We start from the raw sequence: 20227 nt of genomic DNA on the forward strand, positions 1-20227 counted from the left end.
CAACAGTTGATCCTTACATTTCTCACTGGTGATGAGGGACATGGACTGGAGATCTGGTTAACTCCCTTCTGTGAAAGGGGAGCATCCAGGTTGCCCTCCTGTGGCCTTGCTTGTCAGTAGAAATGTTCGCGGGCTTTTGTGTCGAGTCAAAAGAACTATCCAAACTGTGTACCTCTAGACTTGGTTTATGTTTCTGTGATGGCGGCATGTGCGAGGCAAACAGGCGAGCAGAATGCTCAGGTTTATCCTCAGGGCATAGGATGTACATGCCCTTGCTTTTCGTTGAGGTTTTTTTTAAGTCAGAGGCCAGGTGAGTAATTAGCACAGCACGTAGATCAGCCTTTTTCAGAAGAGCCATCATAGCACGAAATAGCATTTTTGGCCATTACAAATGCCTAGTTTTTAATGTTGACTTCACATCTTCTAGCCCAAATCCTATTCTTTTTTTTCTCCCAGTCTTGAACTTGCCTTTGCCGTGTACTACTGTCTTTCGTGTAACAGTCTTTGTTTTCTACAAATACTTGTTTACCCAAGCATGGTCTATCTTTAAACAAAGATATTCCTGTTTTAATTTGCATTAGGAGACAAGGCGGAAACCCCTTTGTGACCTCATCTACTCACAAGGGCCATTGTTCACGGACTCAACTGTGACTGTCAAGCTGTAAGAGCTCGGGGTTTCTGCTGGGAATCATAACATCTTCCTGATGCCTAGACCAACACATCCAAACAGGACAAGCATGTTAGCCCATCTTCCAGATCTACGCAAATACCCACTAGAGCGCTACCTGCGCCTTCTGCCCCCGCTTCTCTTTGTTTGCAATTTTCATTCTTACCACCACAGACTCAGGTCTGGTTACGCCAAATGTGGATCCAACACATACTTTGGAGAAGCCTTTGTCCCGGGAGGCCACTATAGTACAAATGACTATTTGCTCACATCATTCTTCGTCAGCCATGGAAATTCCATCCGGGCAACAAAGTGGCTTTCCAGGAGTAGAGTATGGCCACAGGAGGCAATATCCCATGTACTATCTAGTCTTCTGATTGTCTGGACACTAACTGCTGAGTTGTTTTACTTTCTCTTTTTTTGCTATGAACTCTTAAGTACATGGGCTTTTTTGTGGGTCTTCAACATAGATCGTTATGTTAGTTGTTGTGCCACTTAGAGATATTTACGAATTAGCAACACTGTAGGGTATTGAATATGCAACTTAAAATGATGAATTCGACTATTTTCAGTATTTTAGCCATAACAAATGAAAATGTATCCATTTCATTGTGTATTCAATATTTTTATTGAAAAACTGCAAAGGGACCTGGAGATAAGAGTTTACGTACTGTAAGTACAAACTATGGTCCTCAACACCCCTCCCCACTCACTTGACCCTGTTGTTGGGCTAAGAGGCTCTCACTCATCTCATGCCGGAATGCTGGCGTGCATAGTCCCTAGCTGTAAGTGAATTTGAGAATAATAAATCCCATATAGGCGCATTATTTTACGGAATCTAGTTTAATTCAGTCTGGTCTCACTTTGAGACTGGACTGTTCTATTTCCAGCTTTCTCTAAGTGAAATGATAGGTTTGACAGGCAGGACCTTCCTTCCGAATGTCCTGTTGAGCCTTCAAACAACTGGTCGGAAAAGTGGTTACTCAATATTAGTTGTGACTTGTATAGCAACAGATAAATGAAATCAATTGTTCTATGATGGGCCAAAAACATCACAGGGAATTGGACATAAACTCAGAACACAGTCTGTATTCTGGCTTTCACAGTCGTTTGGTAGCACGCGGCCCCTCTCTTATCCAGGTGAATTTTACCAGGAATTGCTTCATCTTCTGAGGATTTATGATGGTGTTACCATATGTTCTGTCTGCGAGGGGCCACCACAAGCCAGGCTTGTGGGTAACATGCGAGCATGCTCTCGACGAAAATACATGTTCTGTGTGGAATAGGTTAAAACATTCTGCTTCATCTAAACTGTTTAAGAACTGCAAATAGACAACCTGCCAAAAATGCCAGACTCAAGTCCCTGTCTTGCGAAGCTGGAGGCACAATGACATTGATGTGAACTGCACACAACTGAGGGGAGGCAGAAGAATTGGACCCATCGGCCCCAATGCACTGCAACCACAGTGCTGAGAGTTTGTGTTTCGCAAGTTCGCAAAACACTAATGTGTTATGTTCTACTGGGCCCGCGATCGCGCAAAGCTTCCCTGAACTTCCTTTGAGTGTACGTGACTTAAGGCAGTTTTTCCGAGGGCATTCACATACCTGCAGCTCCCTTCCAAAAAGCTCTAGGCCCTTCTTCCTTCAGAATCTTCTGGAAACAGTCAATGACGCCGCTGTAGGTTGTCTGACCAGCGCGAGCTGCCACTTGCAGTCTTGTCTTGATGACATCAGCAGGGGTTACCAAAGAAGCAGCAGGCACACCTTCCAGAAAGAAAAAATCATTTAATTCACACAAAGTGCGGCATCTGGTTAAAAAAAAACAGACCTTTTTCCTTCATTGAAGACTATGGCTACACATGTCAATTCTTTTTTGTGACAGTACATTTTAATAAAAACAAGCGGGTTTGAACATTCACAAAAGACCTTACATTTACCACCTGCAAGCATGCAAAATGTGTTTCATAGGATGTTATTTACAATAAATCCGTGTAGAAAAACATTGAATATTTTGTAAGATGCTTTCTATAAATAGATGTCAGAAGATAATTTTGTTCGTTTGTCGGGGATATTCTTTAACATATTTTTAAGTGTTGCTTTGGCCCTCATTATGTAATTGATGGTACTCTACTGCCGAGGGTAGTAGCAAGCTATCACCAGCGGCACACTACTACATGTTACAGCCAGCCCTTGGTGAGGCCAGCTACGGGTCTCAAGGCTCTCCTATAACTAGCAGTGGACATTACTAAGGTGACGTCACTGCTGGAGGAGCTCATTTGCATGGGTATATGCCCTGTGCAACCAACATTTGTAAGATGACAGTTCTACTTTGCATCAGAATAAAAAAAAGAGCAGAGAAAGGTTGTCAAGAACAAATGTGTGACCAGGCTTTTGCCTTGCATTCTGCTTGCCACCCCCAACCACGGGCTCAAAGCAACCCTCCTGAACATACATCAGCAGCTGCTTTCGGCAAGAAAGAAACGACAGGCTTGTAACCGTCTCTTACTGGACATCCCTGCTGATCCAAAGATACTGCTAACCCGCCCTGAGGAGGTAGCAAGGATAAGTGGCACAGCAAGAGATTTTTGCATCCTTGTTGAAAAACTGCACCGACCATGTACAACTCAAACCCCAACTAGGGCACAAGGCCAAGGGTCTGTGGTTTCCCTTCCCATTCCTCTATGTTGCCTATCAAGGTCTCTGAAGTTGCTGTAAAGTGGCAGAAGGTTATACAAAAATATCAACTAAAATAACAAAATAATATGGCACATGGCAAGTGGATGGCCCGTGTGTGTGTGGTGCCCTAGAATGCTCCAATGAGTGTTTGAATGCACCTTCCACCTCTGGTGGCCATGAGATATGTGGTCTTCTGCTGGGAGGTGCTTTGAGAAACCTGAGAATATTCTCACTCCTACTCCCTTTGGATCCTCTGCTCATGTGTCCAGGGAAAGGCCATCACTCTTGGATCCTGACCCTGGGGTGTAGAAGCAAAGGAGGATCACCTGGGTGGAGAGTCCTTGGGGATTGGGAGTGGGTAACACACAGGTAACACATGCTATTCCCCTTTTCCTGTTGAAGACCATCCTAACCCTCCACTGACCTTTATGGGATAGTATAAAGCTGTTCCCCCTCATTTCCCCACATGTGACACTTGACAGTACTGAGACGAGGAAGAAGCTGCTATGAGTAGTGAACACTATACTATTTCACCAATGTAGTACTGGGACGAAGAAGATGCCTGCAGAATGTTGTAAAGGTCAGGCATGTCCCCTTAAAGTCAGGCAGACCCAATTGAGAGAGCACACCTGTAACCTGTTAATTAGTTGCATGTGTATGCAATGAGTGACAAAGAACACCAAAGGGGCAAACAGGGAGGCCTGTGGGGGAGAGACCAGCAGGGGACCCTTGATTCAAGGAGGCAGCTGTGGTGGGACAGCAGAAGGAGCCAGGATACCACATATATCCCAGAGGACTTGCAGGACCCAGGAGGTGTGAGCTGTGTCATTGCCGCAAGTCTGGGAGCCTCTGTGATACTGAGTGAGCAGCAGGAGCTGCGAGAACGCCAGGACAAGGAAACACGCTGCCTGCATCTGGGAAGAAGCAATCAGGTGGCCGGCATGCAGAAGGAAACACTTGGCAAATGAGCGGGGCTCTTAGCAGTGGATTTCCCAACTCCAGAAGTGTTTGAGGAAGCAGCGGGAAACGACGAAAGGAAACGCCTGAAGCTGGTGATTGTCGGCGTAGACGCTCTAACACCAGGTCGCTCCTATTGGACAGAAATTGGGTAACAGTCTGGGTAACAGTTTGTGAAACTAAGCAAAACAAATGCACATTGAATACCGAACTGAATGGAAACTTTAACTTTAGCAAACCAAATGACCATTGAATACCGAACTGAATGGGAACTTTAAATTAAGAAAACAAGTGCATCTTGAATACTGAACATATTGACTAACGAATTGATTGAAACCTTGCAACTAAACATAGTAAATATTTAATGGAATAAAACCTTATGGGCAAAGCAGATTACTGAGAACGGCCTAGGTGCCCATGTGAAAGTAGAGCGCCATACAAAGGTGGGGAATGAACAAAAACTCCTCAAGCAGAACTTTTAGGAGTGAATGCAGTGTGGCAAGGCCAACGACTGGCAAGAGGTGTGTGACAAGTGATGGCAGAGCCACAAGGCTGACAAAGAGAAGCCAGAGGCGTGTAAATCAGCACATAAAGCCAAGAGGCCAACAAAGATGAACTAAGTAAAGGTGACTTAGTGCACAGGAGTCAGTGCCAAACAACATGTGTGAACTGAAGAGCCTAGGGATCCTGGTTGCGTGACCTGTGATGGGTGGACTGTGTGATTGTGCTGTGCATTCAATGGCCCCAAACACATGAATAGCAGGCCTACCTGTCATTACCAAAGAAAAAGCAGCATTCTAATTCTCAAACATGGCAACAGGATTTTAAAACAGTGACACAAAAACAGCTTGCATGGTGGGTGCAAATAAAAGCAGTTTAAATGTGAAAATGTATCACTGCTCACCGAAAAATGTCAGGGAAAAGACACGATGTGCGAGTTGACAAAAAGCAATGTATATTATGCTTCACATACAAAACACCAGTGACATTTGAAAAGCCACTTTGTTTTCATGGAAAAATGTTAGCCCAAGACAAACCCTTTTGCTGGCTGTGGGACACTTCACAAAGAAATCCCCCTCTGCCAGTCTGGATGTCACGTCTCCCATCTAATTACCAACTGCAATAAAGTGTCCTGCTAAAGGTGTTGAAATTCAGTGTTCTCCAGACCTGCTGGCTCTGAACGCATTGACTGCAGGAGGAGCTCCCCTTGGCTGGCGAATGGCCCGTATATGTGAAAATGGGGGCAACAACTTCAAAGAGCAAGCTTCCAACACAAAGAGACTGATAAAAAAAATGTCTGGGTGCAGGCCAACCCAGTGAAAACAAATGGCCAGAAGGCAGGAGAAGGGCCATTTGTCCCCCATGAAGATTCACAATTAATTTAAAATGACTATTATCATTTAGGCCTTTTTCCTAGCAACCATAAGTCGGATTGATTTAATCTATGTATGATTTATTAGGTCATTTCCATGCCATTTTGGAGATATAAAATTCATCCACCTGCGACTCATGGAAATGTAATGGTGATCTAAGATGTGTTTCTGGCTGATCGGACCATGTTCCAAATGTGAGAGTTGGTGAGCGGGTGGAGAATAAAATTAGGGATATGGGTAATAACTTACATATTCATAACTGTTATGCTTTTTATGGAAACGACAGAAAGGTGCCACATGCCTATGCTACATGGTATAGACCTGGTGGTCGGCTTATATAATTCCCCATGCTTAGCTGAATCAGAAAATATGTATATTACTGCAGTTGCTAGTAAAATTATGAAGTTGTGATACATAACTCGTTTTTGCCAAAAATGTGAAAGGAGAACAAATGGCGATTACAAATGGGAATTGCCATATGTTGCTCCAGATCCCTAAACCAATCCTGACTTGAAGACTGGGTTTGGGAGGAGAGAGAAGGGTTACTGTCCAATCCTGGTTGCGGGAATTAGTGCAGGGTAATTCCCCAAGATTGTAAAATTGGTGGTGTCATCGCCGCTATCTAAAGAGGACTGCACTTGGAGGAAGACACACACAAAGAGACACACAGGGACAGACAGACCTGGTGAGGTTTACCCTGAGGAGGGCTGCGGAAACTTACCATCTGACAGCTGTAAGGAAACACCAGAAGAGATTGCTGAGAGTGTATCTTGGTGGAGCTGTCTATTTCTAGGAAGGCCTCGAAGCTGACTGGGTCCTAAAGGTGGAGTGTGGGAGGCCATCTTTGAGAGCGGGATGACCAGAACCCGCCCCCCTATCTTTCCAGAGCGTCCAGAGATGCAGCTGGCTTTCCTGAACTTTAAACAGAGGCTTTCTATGTAAGAAGAACTGAGCCCTGGGAAACCAAAAGGTGAGGGAGTCTGCTTACCTTGAATCTTTTTCCTTTGTATTTAGGGGTAAAACTGTGTAGATCCTTAGCTGATTTAACTAAAAATATCAATTTAATCAATTCCCCATTTTATCAGAACACTACCGGGTGAATTTTGTTAAAATTCAATATTAACAAAGCTCACATTCCAGTGTGCACTGAAAATTATAGCCTATAATTTAATTGGGTAATCCTTTTTGTCCTGCTGACCCCGACTGCTTTAAGGAAAAGGGGTGTCTTTGTTCTTAAATCAGTCCAACCTTTTTATCCAGTTTTCCCAACACAGGCCTTTCAGTGGAGGGGGGCTCTGAAATTCAAAATTGCCCAAATCATTCAAATGTTTCTGTCCGACTTCCCCAACACAGACCAAAGTAGGGGAGGGAGGTGGGGGGCGGGGTTCTGAAAAACATACCGCTAAATCCTGTGTTTATTTTAAACCAAAAGTGTGGGCGAAATCATAATTGCCATATGTATTTGTACCAATCTTGAAATCCTACTGCTAGCCTTTTAAGCCTGCAGGAAAATCAAACTCTTTCTTGAAGTGAAAATTATTTCTTGAAGTGAAACTGGGAGAAAGTAAAGAATTGTGATGTGTGTTGTGCTTTGATTTATTTCTTGGGACATATGAGAAATTCTTTGCAATTGGTGAACATTGATCCTGGTTAACACCATGAAAAAGCGCATCCTTGTGCAAACCCCCCGGAATGAATTCTGAGTTTGCTTATCAATCTACTTAATTGATTTTGTGCTTCCTTTGACTTAATAACACCAAAAGGGAAGGAATCCACCTGAGAAGAAGGAATGTTATTTGATTAAATGAGTTCTTATGCTGTGATGATGTGATTGTTTTATTTCTCTTTTTTTAAAAGTTTGTAATAAACTGTATAAAAAGAAAAAATTAAAAATACACTAATATGTGTCATTGATTTGGGTAACAAGAAGTTAATGGTGAGCCACGGATAAAGCAGTGTTTGGGATTTTCGTGCAAATTTCTATTCCTTTTAAGTTAAATAAATACCAATACATTTCCTGTACACCGGCCTGGTTCTTGGCTCATTGTTAGCTCAGGAAAGAGGGATCCAAGGTGCATGATATGCATCTGAAGTAGGGCTGATTAAAAGAATCTGTTAAATAGTTTTTTTGCGTGACACCTTGAGTGGGGAGGGAAGGAACTCCCTGTGTTGAGGGTGGTCTCTCAATAAACTGATACATGGTCTAACAAGGAGGATTCCTTACAGCACTGGCAGCCGTAGTCCCAGAAGCATAGGTGGGGAAGGATCCTCTTGAGTCATCATTTTCAGCTGGAGCATTAACTACCTCTCTGTCCTACTAGTGGTGTTTTTTCTGCAATAGCCCTGGGAGTGCTTTAACACAATACCATTGCTTGTGCTTTTCCTATCTGTCACACATTAGGTGCCTGTAGGCACATACAGTGTGCATGCTGACTACAAGTAATATTAACACGCTTGCCTTCCATCACCCCAGCCATTACACACAAAACCACCAGTGATTGACTGGCATGTGGGTAGCCTCAGTAGAAGTCCAGTAGAAGTCCAGTAGAAGTCCAGGACTGAGTGAGCATGGAGTTGAAACAGCCCTTCTGACCTGCCTAGGCAGGTTTCGTACACAGTTGCAGGCAGAATAAGGAAGCTTGCACTGGGACTGGGCTAGAGGGTTTCAGTTAACAGTCGTCACAATTAGAGATGTTTAGTGAGTTACCATGGTCCTTATTACAACTTTGGCGGTGCAGTGCAGTAAAAAAGTGGCAATATTTCTGTTAGTATGAGAGTAATATCCTCACCCTCACCCACATAGTGGTATTATGTGGTATCACAAGCACTATAAGTATTACACAGATTGTTTTCCACCATGTTTTTGTCTTTTTACATTCACAGGCATCTTTTATATACTTTTTTTTTTTACAAATGTTTATTTACAGAGCAGATGCTCGCATTGGATTGTTTTCAGCGGAATGACGTCATGTGTCTGTGACGTCATTACACACACAGCAGAGCTCCAGCGCTGCCATGTTAGCGGTTTGACACACAGAGAATGGCTCGCATTTAAGATGGTGTGTATGTGAGTGCTTTTTACCTCCCATTAGCACATGTTGATGAGTGTGTATACCGCTTTTAAAATTTTAAGTACACTTTTTTTTCCAACTTCATTCAATAACAGGCACTGTAACTTAGTCTACATTTTTTCTTTTTTCTTCTTTTCTCTGGAGGCTGCAGTTGTTCTCCTTTTTCAGGAGGTTCTAAGTTTTGTATTGTTGTTGAGTGACACAGGTATCTCGTTTTATTTTTTCAATTGATGTTTCATAGTGGTATGTTGAGATTGCATTTATATCATTTGAATCCATTTCATTTTTGTCATTTTATAGATTGTATGGAGTTATGGATATCCGAAGGTACTATAGTTTTAACATTGAAACATACTCACAAATGAGCCTTAATTATGCTGTGTGTCTAATTATGTTTTGTTTTGGTGATTAATCCAGCTTGTTTGGGTTCTTTGTTATGGGGCATTTCAATATCATTGGTTTTATGTTGTTTACCATTTATGATGTAATACTCAGTGTTGGGATATTTGTTTATGTTTAACGCATAAGGTCGCCCTGAAGGCAGACTATGACGAAAACACATTGGCTGACCAGATCTTATGTGCACTGTCTTCCTCCAATACAAATTTTGTCCACTATATGTTTATGGTTTTCACTGAAGTTTGGTTATATCTTTGTTTTTTCCACTATTATATTAACAGTTGGCTCACATATGCTCAGAACTATTTATGAAGCTCTAAGAGCATAAATCAGGTAGAGCATAATGTATCCTAGGACGGCTGTTTGTGGATTTCTTTATAGAGTATTCATGTACTCAAGTGCTTTGGGTCTTACCCTATTGCTTCCTGGAAATGGCATTACGCTATTCTAGTAACAATACATTATGACTGGTTTTAGTGCAGGTTGTGCCCACCTTTTCCTATAGTTCTGTTTTCTAATAGCACACTTTGATGAAGTCACACCCATTTATGTATTTTCATGACATTGAATCATTAACTAACAAGTGATGCTGTTTCCACATAGGAGGCCAGTGCCATTCTCAATTTCATCAAAGATACCCCTATCACTTCATCTACGACATCCAACGACCCTTCTAGACGCATTAAGATGTTTGAATATCTCATTGAAAAAGAGATTAATAAAAGGTTACATGCTGTGACCTTGGAAGGTACAATAGAAATCAACTAAAGATCTCATATAATAGGACCAAATACTCAAACTGGCATTCATTAGAGAACTATGTAGCTGTTGTAACATAACAGTACACCCAGCTGACAAGGGTAGAGATTTGGTTATTACGAATACAAGTGCATATTTAGATGAGTGTAAACGTCAACTTGATAACCCAACTATTTATGCAAAGCTGGACAATGATCCAGCCTTGAGTATCCAGCAAGACCTCTCAGGAATTTTGAAAATGGCAGAAAAATATGAATGGATCAATATTAATACTAAACAAATGTTTGATGACACATACTAAGATCCCCCACTTCTACTTGTTACCGTAGGTTCCTAAAGATCTGTTGCACCCTCCAAGCAGACCCACTGTGGCTGCTACAAATAGCATATTATAGCTACTGGGTAATTACATTGACCATTTCTTACAACCAATGGTTAAAGAAAACAGTACTTATGTTAAGGGCACCACTCACTTCTTACAGTTACTGAGCAAGATGAACTATCTTTCAACACACATTGTGTTCACAGTTGATTTGAAAAGCTTGTATATGTCTATTCCACACAATCTTGGGACAGAGGCAGTTGAGTGTACAAGAGGGACACATTGGTGCAGATAAGGAATTTATTTTGATTCTCCTATTGTTTATCTCAGAGAACTCATATTTCCCATTTGAGAAGCAATACTATCAACAAGGCTACAGAACATCTATGGGTGGCACTATGGCACCCGTGTATGCTAACTGCTTTATGCATACATTTGAACACGATCATATTCTTAATCACCCAGTGTGGCACAACTACCTTGCCCTTTGGGTGAAATACATCAATGATATTTTTGGTATCTCAAATGCGACCCCACCTTCGCAGACATCGCAGGCATTTTTTATCTTACATCAATGAGATAGATCAAGGATACAGTTTACATCAGAAGTCAATTGTCAAGAAATATATTTCTTAGATGTTAAAATTAAGGTTACTGACAATTGTTATGCTACTAATATTTACCGAAAAGCCACAGATATAAATAATCTCCTACATTGTTTAAGCTTCCATCCATCAAGTTTGTTGAAAACCCTCCCATTCAGTCAGCTATTTATGGTCAATCGCATTGTTAGTGACGAAAATGAGTTTTCAAAACAGGTAGATATTACGAGTCTGAAGTTTATTGACCGAGGCTACAAAGCTGAAGTGGTCAGTGCATCCATGGAGAGACTGCATGGATCACATCACGAGAGAGAAGCTATTTAACTGTACGCTTAAGGACAAGATTGAGCCAAAATGAGCATATGTGTCTACGTTTTCCATACAGAGCAGGGAAATTAAGTCTATCATTAACAAACATTGGAGTATACTGACATGTGACCCCAGAGTACACCATCTTTTTCACGTATCACCAGGGTTTGCTTACCAATGTAGTAATAATTTGATTTGAGAGATATGTTGGTTTGCACGGATTTTAAGAGTCTATCTAAGGCCAATTAACAGACTGGAACCATCCCATATATGCACTGCACCAATTGAAGTTTTGTAGCCAAGGGCAACATTGTTTATCATCCAAGATCAGGAGAAAAAATGATTGTGGTGCTTTGCAAACCTCCTTTGTTCTAATTGTAAGTGTTTTCATGTTTCCTAACGTGGTTCTATATTTGCTCCCAAACAGAAACCTTGCTGCATATCCCGGACTTCTTTCTGGGACTTCAGGCATCACCTCTGCGACGAGACTGCTCTAATTGATTTAACTTTTGTCCCTATGACACCCACCACAACCTTGTTGCATGTCCCGGACCCGTCTGGGACCCAAGGTGCCGCCTTCATGGCGACACCTTTTGGCAACACGGTTGCGGTATATCTATACAAGTAGTTCAGCTATTTGTGGATTATAATTTCGTTCCTACCACGGCAACACGGCAGTCACTGTTACTGCACAACAGCCACACGCAGCAGAACCCTTTCTCTCCGTGTGCTCTAAGGTATCAGATCCTTTTATTTTTTCCTTCCCCACTCACAATGACCAAGCCTGCAACACCATCATACTATATCCGATTTTCTTGCACTACCAGATAGGATTTGCACATTGCAGCCGTTTTACTCTCGGCAACTTTGGATCATCTTACTTTCGTGCCACACCTATAAGGTAAATCAGGCTGAACACTTTTTAACTATTTAAGTTATTCTGTCAGTCCATTTCATTATTTAGCACTCATCATTTTTTGTTTCCATTTTTTCCATTGACTAATCTCTCTTGGGACCACCACTGATTGGTATGTTTGAATATTTTTTATTTATATTTTTTTATATACTTTACATGTATGCTGACTGATTTGTATTGTATATGTATGTGGATTTGTGTCTATTTTTGACTTTGCATACATTAGACTTGGCCTGAAGAAGGAAATGTTTTCCGAAATGCATTGGCGCATAAGTCTGCATTGTATATATGGGTTGTGGCAACTACTTCCTCACTAAGAAGACATTAGTGACAGCTTTACTTTGGATAAACTACTTTTGATCTCAACCAATTACAGACTTTTTTTTCTTTGAATTTATACATTACCTTTGATACCGGATTTAAATATTTTTGAACTGTGGATAACCACCTGCCCTGGTTGGGCTACTTTGAGAGCGACTGTGTGACCTAGTATTTTACTTGGTCTTTGGCTTTTGTTGCTATTATTCCACCTGCTACTCTGGCAATATCATCTACGCCATACAATGTCCTTGTGGAAAGCACTACATGGGACAATCAGGACGACCATGCAAACTCTGCTAGAATAAACACTGATCCAACATCAGGACCAGAAAATCAGAATTCCTCACTAGCACAACACTGGATTAAACAGCACCATAACATCTCCCAAATTCTGTTCCAGATATTGGAGATAGTCCAGAAGGGGGAGACTTCACAATACCTTGACACAGAGACTTGATCAACGGGGAAATTTGTGGATAGATAAATTGGATGCCATATTCCCAAATGGGATGAATGAGAATTGTAACTTTACCTGCTGCCTGTGATCTACTCACAGTTGTCTGTTTGATCAAGTACCATTATGTCACAGTGATATTATCATAGACATAATAGGAATAATCAATTTTCTTGATGATGTATTAACGTGGTGTTACTTATATGTTTACATTGACAAGTCTACAGTTGATCTCCTGATAAGTTGTTGTTGTTGTAAATGGGCGTTTTTTGCTGTGGCACTGAGAGCATGGAATGTCATGCCACCAGATCTGAGAGAAATTAAATCATCAGACCTGTTTAAAAAAAAAGTTGAAAACGTTCCCGTTTAATCTGGAGCTCCGATGGGACAGGAGTGACATCCCGCTATCTCAGGGACGCATACTTAAGTTATAGATCCATTTAGCTGATGCAGGTTTTCACAGACTAACAGCATATTTGCATGTGGACAGAACACCAGACAAAAGTGGCTAAATATCATGAAGTTCCACACTATGGAAATGAAGCAGTGCTGCAGTTTAAAGTGAAGCGCTCCCACATTATGAAGTGTAGTGTCACCACACTTTGAATGAAGGGTACAACGTTTATTCAACCCCCGTTTTTTTTCGCGTCACTTTTTGCTGAATAATTGTTGCTGAAAAAACATTGAGAAACATGGGGGAGGGCGAGGGCATTTAAGGGGTAGGGTGGGGTGATGTATAGGGATAGATAATTGGGGAGGAGGGATTGGGGGGCCCAATAAAAAAAATGCAATACTTTTTTCGGGAAGAAATGTTTCGCCAAAAAGTGCTGCGAAACAAAAACGGGCGAAGAATGAACATAGAACCGAATGAAGCAGTTGCACACTAAAAAATGAAGGGCTTCTGTGCCATAAAATGTTATGTTATGTTGATTTATACTGTGCACCGCTACCACCCAAGGGCAGTCTTCAGGCGCTCTAAATGACGCAGTTATGCACTATGAAATGGTTAAAAAGAAACCCACTTGAATGGAAAGCATACCGGGACTCCTGATGAGAGAGTACATTGCACCTGGCATATCTCGTGATTCTGACTATCAGGTGCGATAGAGGAGCCACTCTCATGTGCAAAATGTACAACTGTGATTACATACAAGAAATTAACCTGAGCCTCGAATTTCACCTCTGCCCCACTAAGGGCCTCATTACAATTGAGGCGGAACGGGTTAACAGGCTCCGCTAAAGAAGGCGGACCCGTTAAACCCGTTCCGCCTCATTACAAGCTCCCCTCGCGGGACCCGGTAAGGAACGCCTGGTCAAACCAGGCGTCCTTACAAGGTTCTGCGGGGGGAAGAGGGAGCAAACAACGGGCCGCTCGTAATCGGCCCGTTGTTTGCTCCCTCTCCCATTCCCATTGAGCCCTATTTGGGCTCAAATGGGAATGGGGAAGGTCCGGGCCCGGGTTCCTGGAGGGAGGAATTACCGGGCCCTCCGAACTCGGAATGGCCCGGTAATTCCCCATTCAGGGAACCCAGACCCGATTTTGGCGGCAGCCATGCCGCTAATAGCGGCATGGCTACCGCTAAAGTCGTAATGAGGCCCTAAGTGCTCCTGCACTCATTGACACAATGTGGCAATCGACAACGGTGTACTTTGCAAATCATAATGTAACTTGTAAATCAATCTTTCTTTCAGGTGGAATAGTTTCCCAAATTGGGTATTAAAAAGTCATCATACACAGCAGGGGTGGGAGAAACTAAGCATTTGTAAATTACAACATACACTTTCCTTTTTGGGAGAGCTTGTATTGAGCTGCCCTGATCAGCCAATTATTGACATGGTAAGTAGGTGCTGAGGCAGCGGCCAACAAAAACCTAAATGAAGACTCAGGAAGCAAAATGATTTCAAAAAGGTGGTCTCACCATGCCTTTTGGTAACACTAAACCCCTGTAAAGTCTGCTTTAAGTTTTTCTTAAAGATCGGCAAGGGACACCTCTTGACAATGACACAGATTGGTAAGGGTTTAGTAAAACAATCATGATCCTCTGGGTTTTCAAAATGTCACTGGAGATAATTCAGTAAACTCCATAAAATGCTGTATGGGACTGAGACTGAGCATGCATTAGGCAGCCAAAAAAACAGCTGATTTGGAATGCTGTCCGGTTTATGTCATGTTAGCCATTTTGAAGAGAAACCTCTAAAATATACATGGATGAGCTTGCTTTTTCTGAGAATTCTGTATTTTGACCCTGGATGTTGACAATTCAGACGCTCAGCACTGCCACAGTTACGGGGACATCACAGGTTGTGGAAGCAGGTTTTAGATATCTCCATAAAAGGAATCGTGGGCAAGAAGAAAATGGGATCATGTGCTGCCACCATCAAATATCAAGCCTCACCTGAGTGACCAGATGTATGATCCTAGTGTACAATCAGGGAAATTGGTGGAGGAATCCCACGAAATTGCTCACAAGGCATTTTGAAACCATTTGGTAGTTTTGATTAGACATGTTTGATGAAATGAAGGCATCTGACTTTGCTTATGAGTCTATGGAAGCCCCGTGGCATGGCACACATTTGACATTGGTGATGAAAAGATCATCTCAGCTACACAAAGATGAAGAATGGCTGGCCAGTGCGCTTACACTCTGAGTTGATATAACCAAGCAGTATTTATTTTTTACAAGCTATGACCACAAATAGCCTTATCCCTCAGGCAATATTAGAATAGCATTCTGCATGGGCACAAGTATCTCATTAGTTATTTTTTCTTTGACCTATCCAACTAAAAAATCTTCCACACAACAAAGCGTTCTTGTATGTTACAGTTCATGTTCCAAATTTTCTAGGTGCTGGCATAGTGAAATTGGGGGGGGGGGTCCTAAAAAAGACTCGCGCATTCCCACTCTCGCTTAAAAAGGGGATTCCAAACAAGATGGCTCTCTGAATTCTACGAAACGCCTTGGAGCCTCGCCAGTGACTGCAGCACATGGTCCTGAAGTCTGGGACGTCGTATTGACAGAATCATCCTTTGGATGCACAGCTATAATTTAGTTCGGAGCTGCTCGGTTGCATGAAGCTGTTTATCCAAATTATGCAAATGCAATTAGCTGTTGTTAAAACTGTGCTACCTATCAAGGGGGCTATAAATGCTGAAGCTGAAAACAAGCTAGGATTGAACACGATTACCTTTTGTACAAATGTGGTTGATGAAGGCAATTTCCATGATTTCTATTTAAAAGGGTTTTCTGCGCACACACATACGAATATAGCCTTACCTGCAAGCGCACCAGCTGTGAGGAGCTGCAGCCCTCCCACCTGACCATTCTCGCCGGCAAGCATGGTCTTGCAGTGCGCATAGACGGGGAAATAGATGGCGGAGAAGGGGATGTCTCTCAGGAAGCAGGCTTTGGCACCCTGTCACAAAAACACACAGAAACAGAAGACGTACCATTAACAAAACAGAGCCCGGATTCAATGGCGGGAAAATGTCAGAACCCCTCTTATAAACAGTGCAGGTCAAGTAAGAAATACGTCATGCCTAATGTTTGCCGCCATGTATTTTAGACTTCAACGTATATTTATTTGCGAGTTTGGACATTAACTGGATTTTAAATAGATTCTTTGTAATTACGTATGGCCCTTAAAGAATATTGGAGCTAGAAGATGTTCCTGTCGTACCGATAACACTGCAAAGGTGCACGCAGCATTCCAGAAAGCCCTTTTAAAGGTACTGTGCTTTTTACCTCACGGGAGCGTATGCCCGATGACAGCCGCCCTGCGTATACACTAACATGTCGTTGCTTCTCGGTTACGCCTGATCCCTATTGATGGCCACCTGGGAGCCCGCAGCGGTGCAATCAATGATGGGCAGCATTTTACTAAATCACAGGACGGTATGGGGGTTTGTCTCGTGAAATTCAGTATTGACAAACTGCACACTTAACATCTCAAACACATGTATGCCACAAAACGGGGTTGCTATTGTAGAAATTGTGTAATATAAATGTACCTTCAAGCAGGGCCCGGTTATAAACGCTCCTTGAGGATGCATTCATGATGCGGGAAACACTCAAACTAAGGGGATGCCCGCAGGCATGCTAAAAGTGCGCCAAGGCAGAATGCACCCCAAATAACCAGTCATTCCAGCATGTGCAAGCGGATGAAAGATTTCTCGAAATCTGACATTATTTAAGCCGCAATATGTATGCACTTGGGACTTCCAAGCAACTTCGATATGCAATTTCACGTTTCAAGAAGCTAAATTAATACATGTTTATTAGCACACAACTCATTTCTGCATCTAATAAGTGGGGGAGAAGTCCCCCAGGGGAAGACTGTACCAAGAGAATCCGCCGCCCCCTCATCCCTCTGCTAAGAAAGAAAGGGGGACCACTAGCGTATTAGATGCTGCTATCTTTAGACAGGGATATTAACAACTAGCAGCGTCGCGCACAGGACCATGCACCATAATATTGATATCATGTTGATGTGCCAGACACATTGAAATCAGCAAACCACTTTCAGTTATAAATAAATCGAAATCGATAGATGGGGCAAACTGACAGCGAAGAAATATCTTAGCTTCTTATTGTAAAATGTCTGAAAATGCACTGGACTACTTCAAGAGAGAAGCACTGGGCACCTGGGCACCAGAGCGCCAGCAAATGTAAGAAGGCAGAACTGCCCCAACTTAAGAAAAGGGGAACATTCACAATCGGAGTCTGTGAACTCGGGTCTGGGCCTTTGCTCTCTAAGTCATTGATAAAAGGTATTTACAGATAGTCATGTGAGATACACTTTGTCACACCACTTTGAACTCCAAAGAAGTCCAAGCGATAAACACATTAATTTTTGTGGGAAGACTGATCGTAATTCATAACATAATAAAGGTCCCCCACTGTAAGGTCCCAAAGAGATCTGCGGGAATTAGAAAGAACAAGTGTGCAGTTAAAAAGGCCTCATCTAAAGTTAAGTACTAGTACAATTTTACTTACATTTTTCTAGTTCTGTTCCCATGAGTCTGTGCAACCACCATCCAATGACCTGCTGATATGAACAGAACTGGGGCACTTCTCCCTTGATGGAGGCCATCCCTGATTGAGGTGAAAAGACCTCCCTGCCTAGGAACACTTGGTCATCTCGGATAGTATCAACAAGGAACCGAGGAACCATTCTGTGAACCTTAGCAAGTACAATGGACCTGGAACAAAACCCAGACCTGCTTACGCCTTTTCCCGTAAGAAACCAATCATATAGGGCATCATCTTGTATGTTCAAGGTTTCCTTTACTAAAAAATAAATAACGAGGATCCTCCCCAACAAGGATGCAAACATAAACATTCAAAACGTCCACTGGGCACACAGAATCTCCCTTGTGCGTGGCTGGAATTACAAGGCACTTCTCTTCGATGTGTTGGATTTGTAGCGGTCTAAGATGACAAACATGGAGATTAAAATCTCTAGCCTCTGTGAGCTTCTGGTCTGATATCTGCAAAAAGTTTTCGAACCTCCAAAAGAAGCTGTGGGGGTACCACTTACAGTCCTGAGACACACTAAGTAGAAGACGGTGCAGATTCAGGTCATACCCATTTTTATTAAATGTAGCAATTAGGACAATGAGTGCTTATTGGTGAAGAAGGCCATTTAGTCTTTCTACCACAGGGAAAAGTTCGACTTGACTATCTTTCCAACCAGTCAATGGGCCTCATTACACGGTAGGCGGTAAGGGTTTAACCAACCCGCAAAGGGACCAGTGGAGCTAATTACGGTACCGCAATTTGCGGTACCGTAATTAGCGCCTTCCCCATTCCCATAGAGCCCTATGGGGCAAAAATGGGAATGGGCAAGGGCAATGGTGGAAGGGGGAATTACCGCCCCGCCAACCTTGGAATGGGCGGTAATTCCCCTTTGCACCAAGGCGGTGCCTGTATTTTACCGGCATGAACCATGGCTCTAATAGCGCCATGGTTCACCGCCTTCTGTGTAATGAGGCCCAATGCCTTTAAATGAAATGGGCTTGTGTAACTTCTTCACATCTGAAGAGGAGCCAAAGGCAGGATTGAGCTCCTCACGTGACCATCATTTTCTGGAATCAGAATAAGAGCTATCAAGGAGGGCTTGTACTGAAATGTCGTATAAGCCGTAAAAGCTCTGTGCGCCTAGGGAGGCAAAAGGCCATTGAGACCTGCACAGAAAGGGTCCGATGAGCGATAAAAGATTTCAGGGCAACAGCCACATCTTGTACTGCTGAAAAACAGTGCGCATAATTGTAGGAAAAAAGATGTTTGCTTTAAACAGGATGTCTTTCCCCTTTTCTTGCACATCTTGTTGCAGGGTGGGAGCATCCAAACATGCCTACTAGCAAATGGAGCCCACGGCACACATTGGACTTTTTTGCAAGTTTGATGGTAGTCCGCAGAATTACCATACTGCGCATTGCTGGGGGTAAGGATTGACTTATTGCTGACTTTACTTGAATCACGGCGAGTGATTCTTCAAATTGCCTCTAAATTGCAGCTTTTGATTGTGCTTGACTTTCGTTGGTCCGGCGTGGCCAGCATGGTGCGCTTTGCGCATAACTCTCTTGGGTTCATTAACATTCTATTTCTTGCTGTATACTACCTCCTTGCTTTGAGGCCTTCGAAGATGGCCATTGTTTTTCTTGTATTGAATGCTTTTGTTGTCCTGTTGTGGGCCAGCCCATACCCCTCTCCCATTGGCTGCCATGTCCCCTTTACCCAATAGCTTCAGCTGGGAGGCAGGAGCCAGCCACACCACCTAAGGCCCATAGCGAAGGTCCTGGCTACCCCTATCCACGACGGGACGCCACTAGCCTCTCCTCTCCGTTAACCGTATGTCTTCTCTCCACCCCTGACACCCGCCAGTGTGTCTTTGTGCCCCCTGACGCTTGCCAGTGTCCTCATGTCCCCACGACACCTGCCATTGTGTCTTTGTGCCCCCTTGACTCCCGCTAGTGTCCTCATGTCCCCGACCACCGCCAGTTTGTCTTTGTGCACCCCGACCCCCGCCTTTGCGTCTTTGTGCCCCCTTGACTCCTGCAAGTGTCCACATGTCTACCCTACCCCGCCATTGTGCCCCTTTGACTCCCACCAGTGTCCTCATGTCCCCCCAACCACCGCCAGTTTTCCTTTGTGCCCCTAACCCCCGGCTTTGTATCTTTGTGCCCCCCTTGACTTCCGCCAGTGTCCTCATATCCCCTCAACCCCTGCCAGTGTGTCTTTGTGCCCCCCTAACCCTCGCCAGTGTCCTCATGTCCCCCCGACCCCCACCAGTGTGTCTGTGTGGCCCCCCAACCCCTGCCAATTTGTCTTTGTGCCCCCCTGATCCCACCAGTGTCCTCATGTCCTCCCTACCCCCGGTATTGTGTCTTTGTGCCCCCTT

General features: G+C 43.2%; 1 protein-coding gene across 1 annotated transcript in view; it reads right to left on the bottom strand.

The window, feature by feature from the left end:
* Positions 1 to 20227, bottom strand: part of SLC25A12 (solute carrier family 25 member 12) — an 881399-nt gene that overhangs the window by 20281 nt on the left and 840891 nt on the right. The window contains exons 15-16 of the mRNA XM_069616206.1: positions 16102 to 16240; positions 2273 to 2431 (exon numbers count right to left, since the gene is read on the bottom strand). Coding sequence (XP_069472307.1) covers positions 2273 to 2431; positions 16102 to 16240 — 298 coding nt within the window. The remainder of the gene's footprint in view (positions 1 to 2272; positions 2432 to 16101; positions 16241 to 20227) is intronic.

Source organism: Ambystoma mexicanum, chromosome 9, assembly GCF_040938575.1.
Source record: "Ambystoma mexicanum isolate Mex_15411 chromosome 9, UKY_AmexF1_1, whole genome shotgun sequence".
Classification (NCBI taxonomy): domain Eukaryota; kingdom Metazoa; phylum Chordata; class Amphibia; order Caudata; family Ambystomatidae; genus Ambystoma; species Ambystoma mexicanum.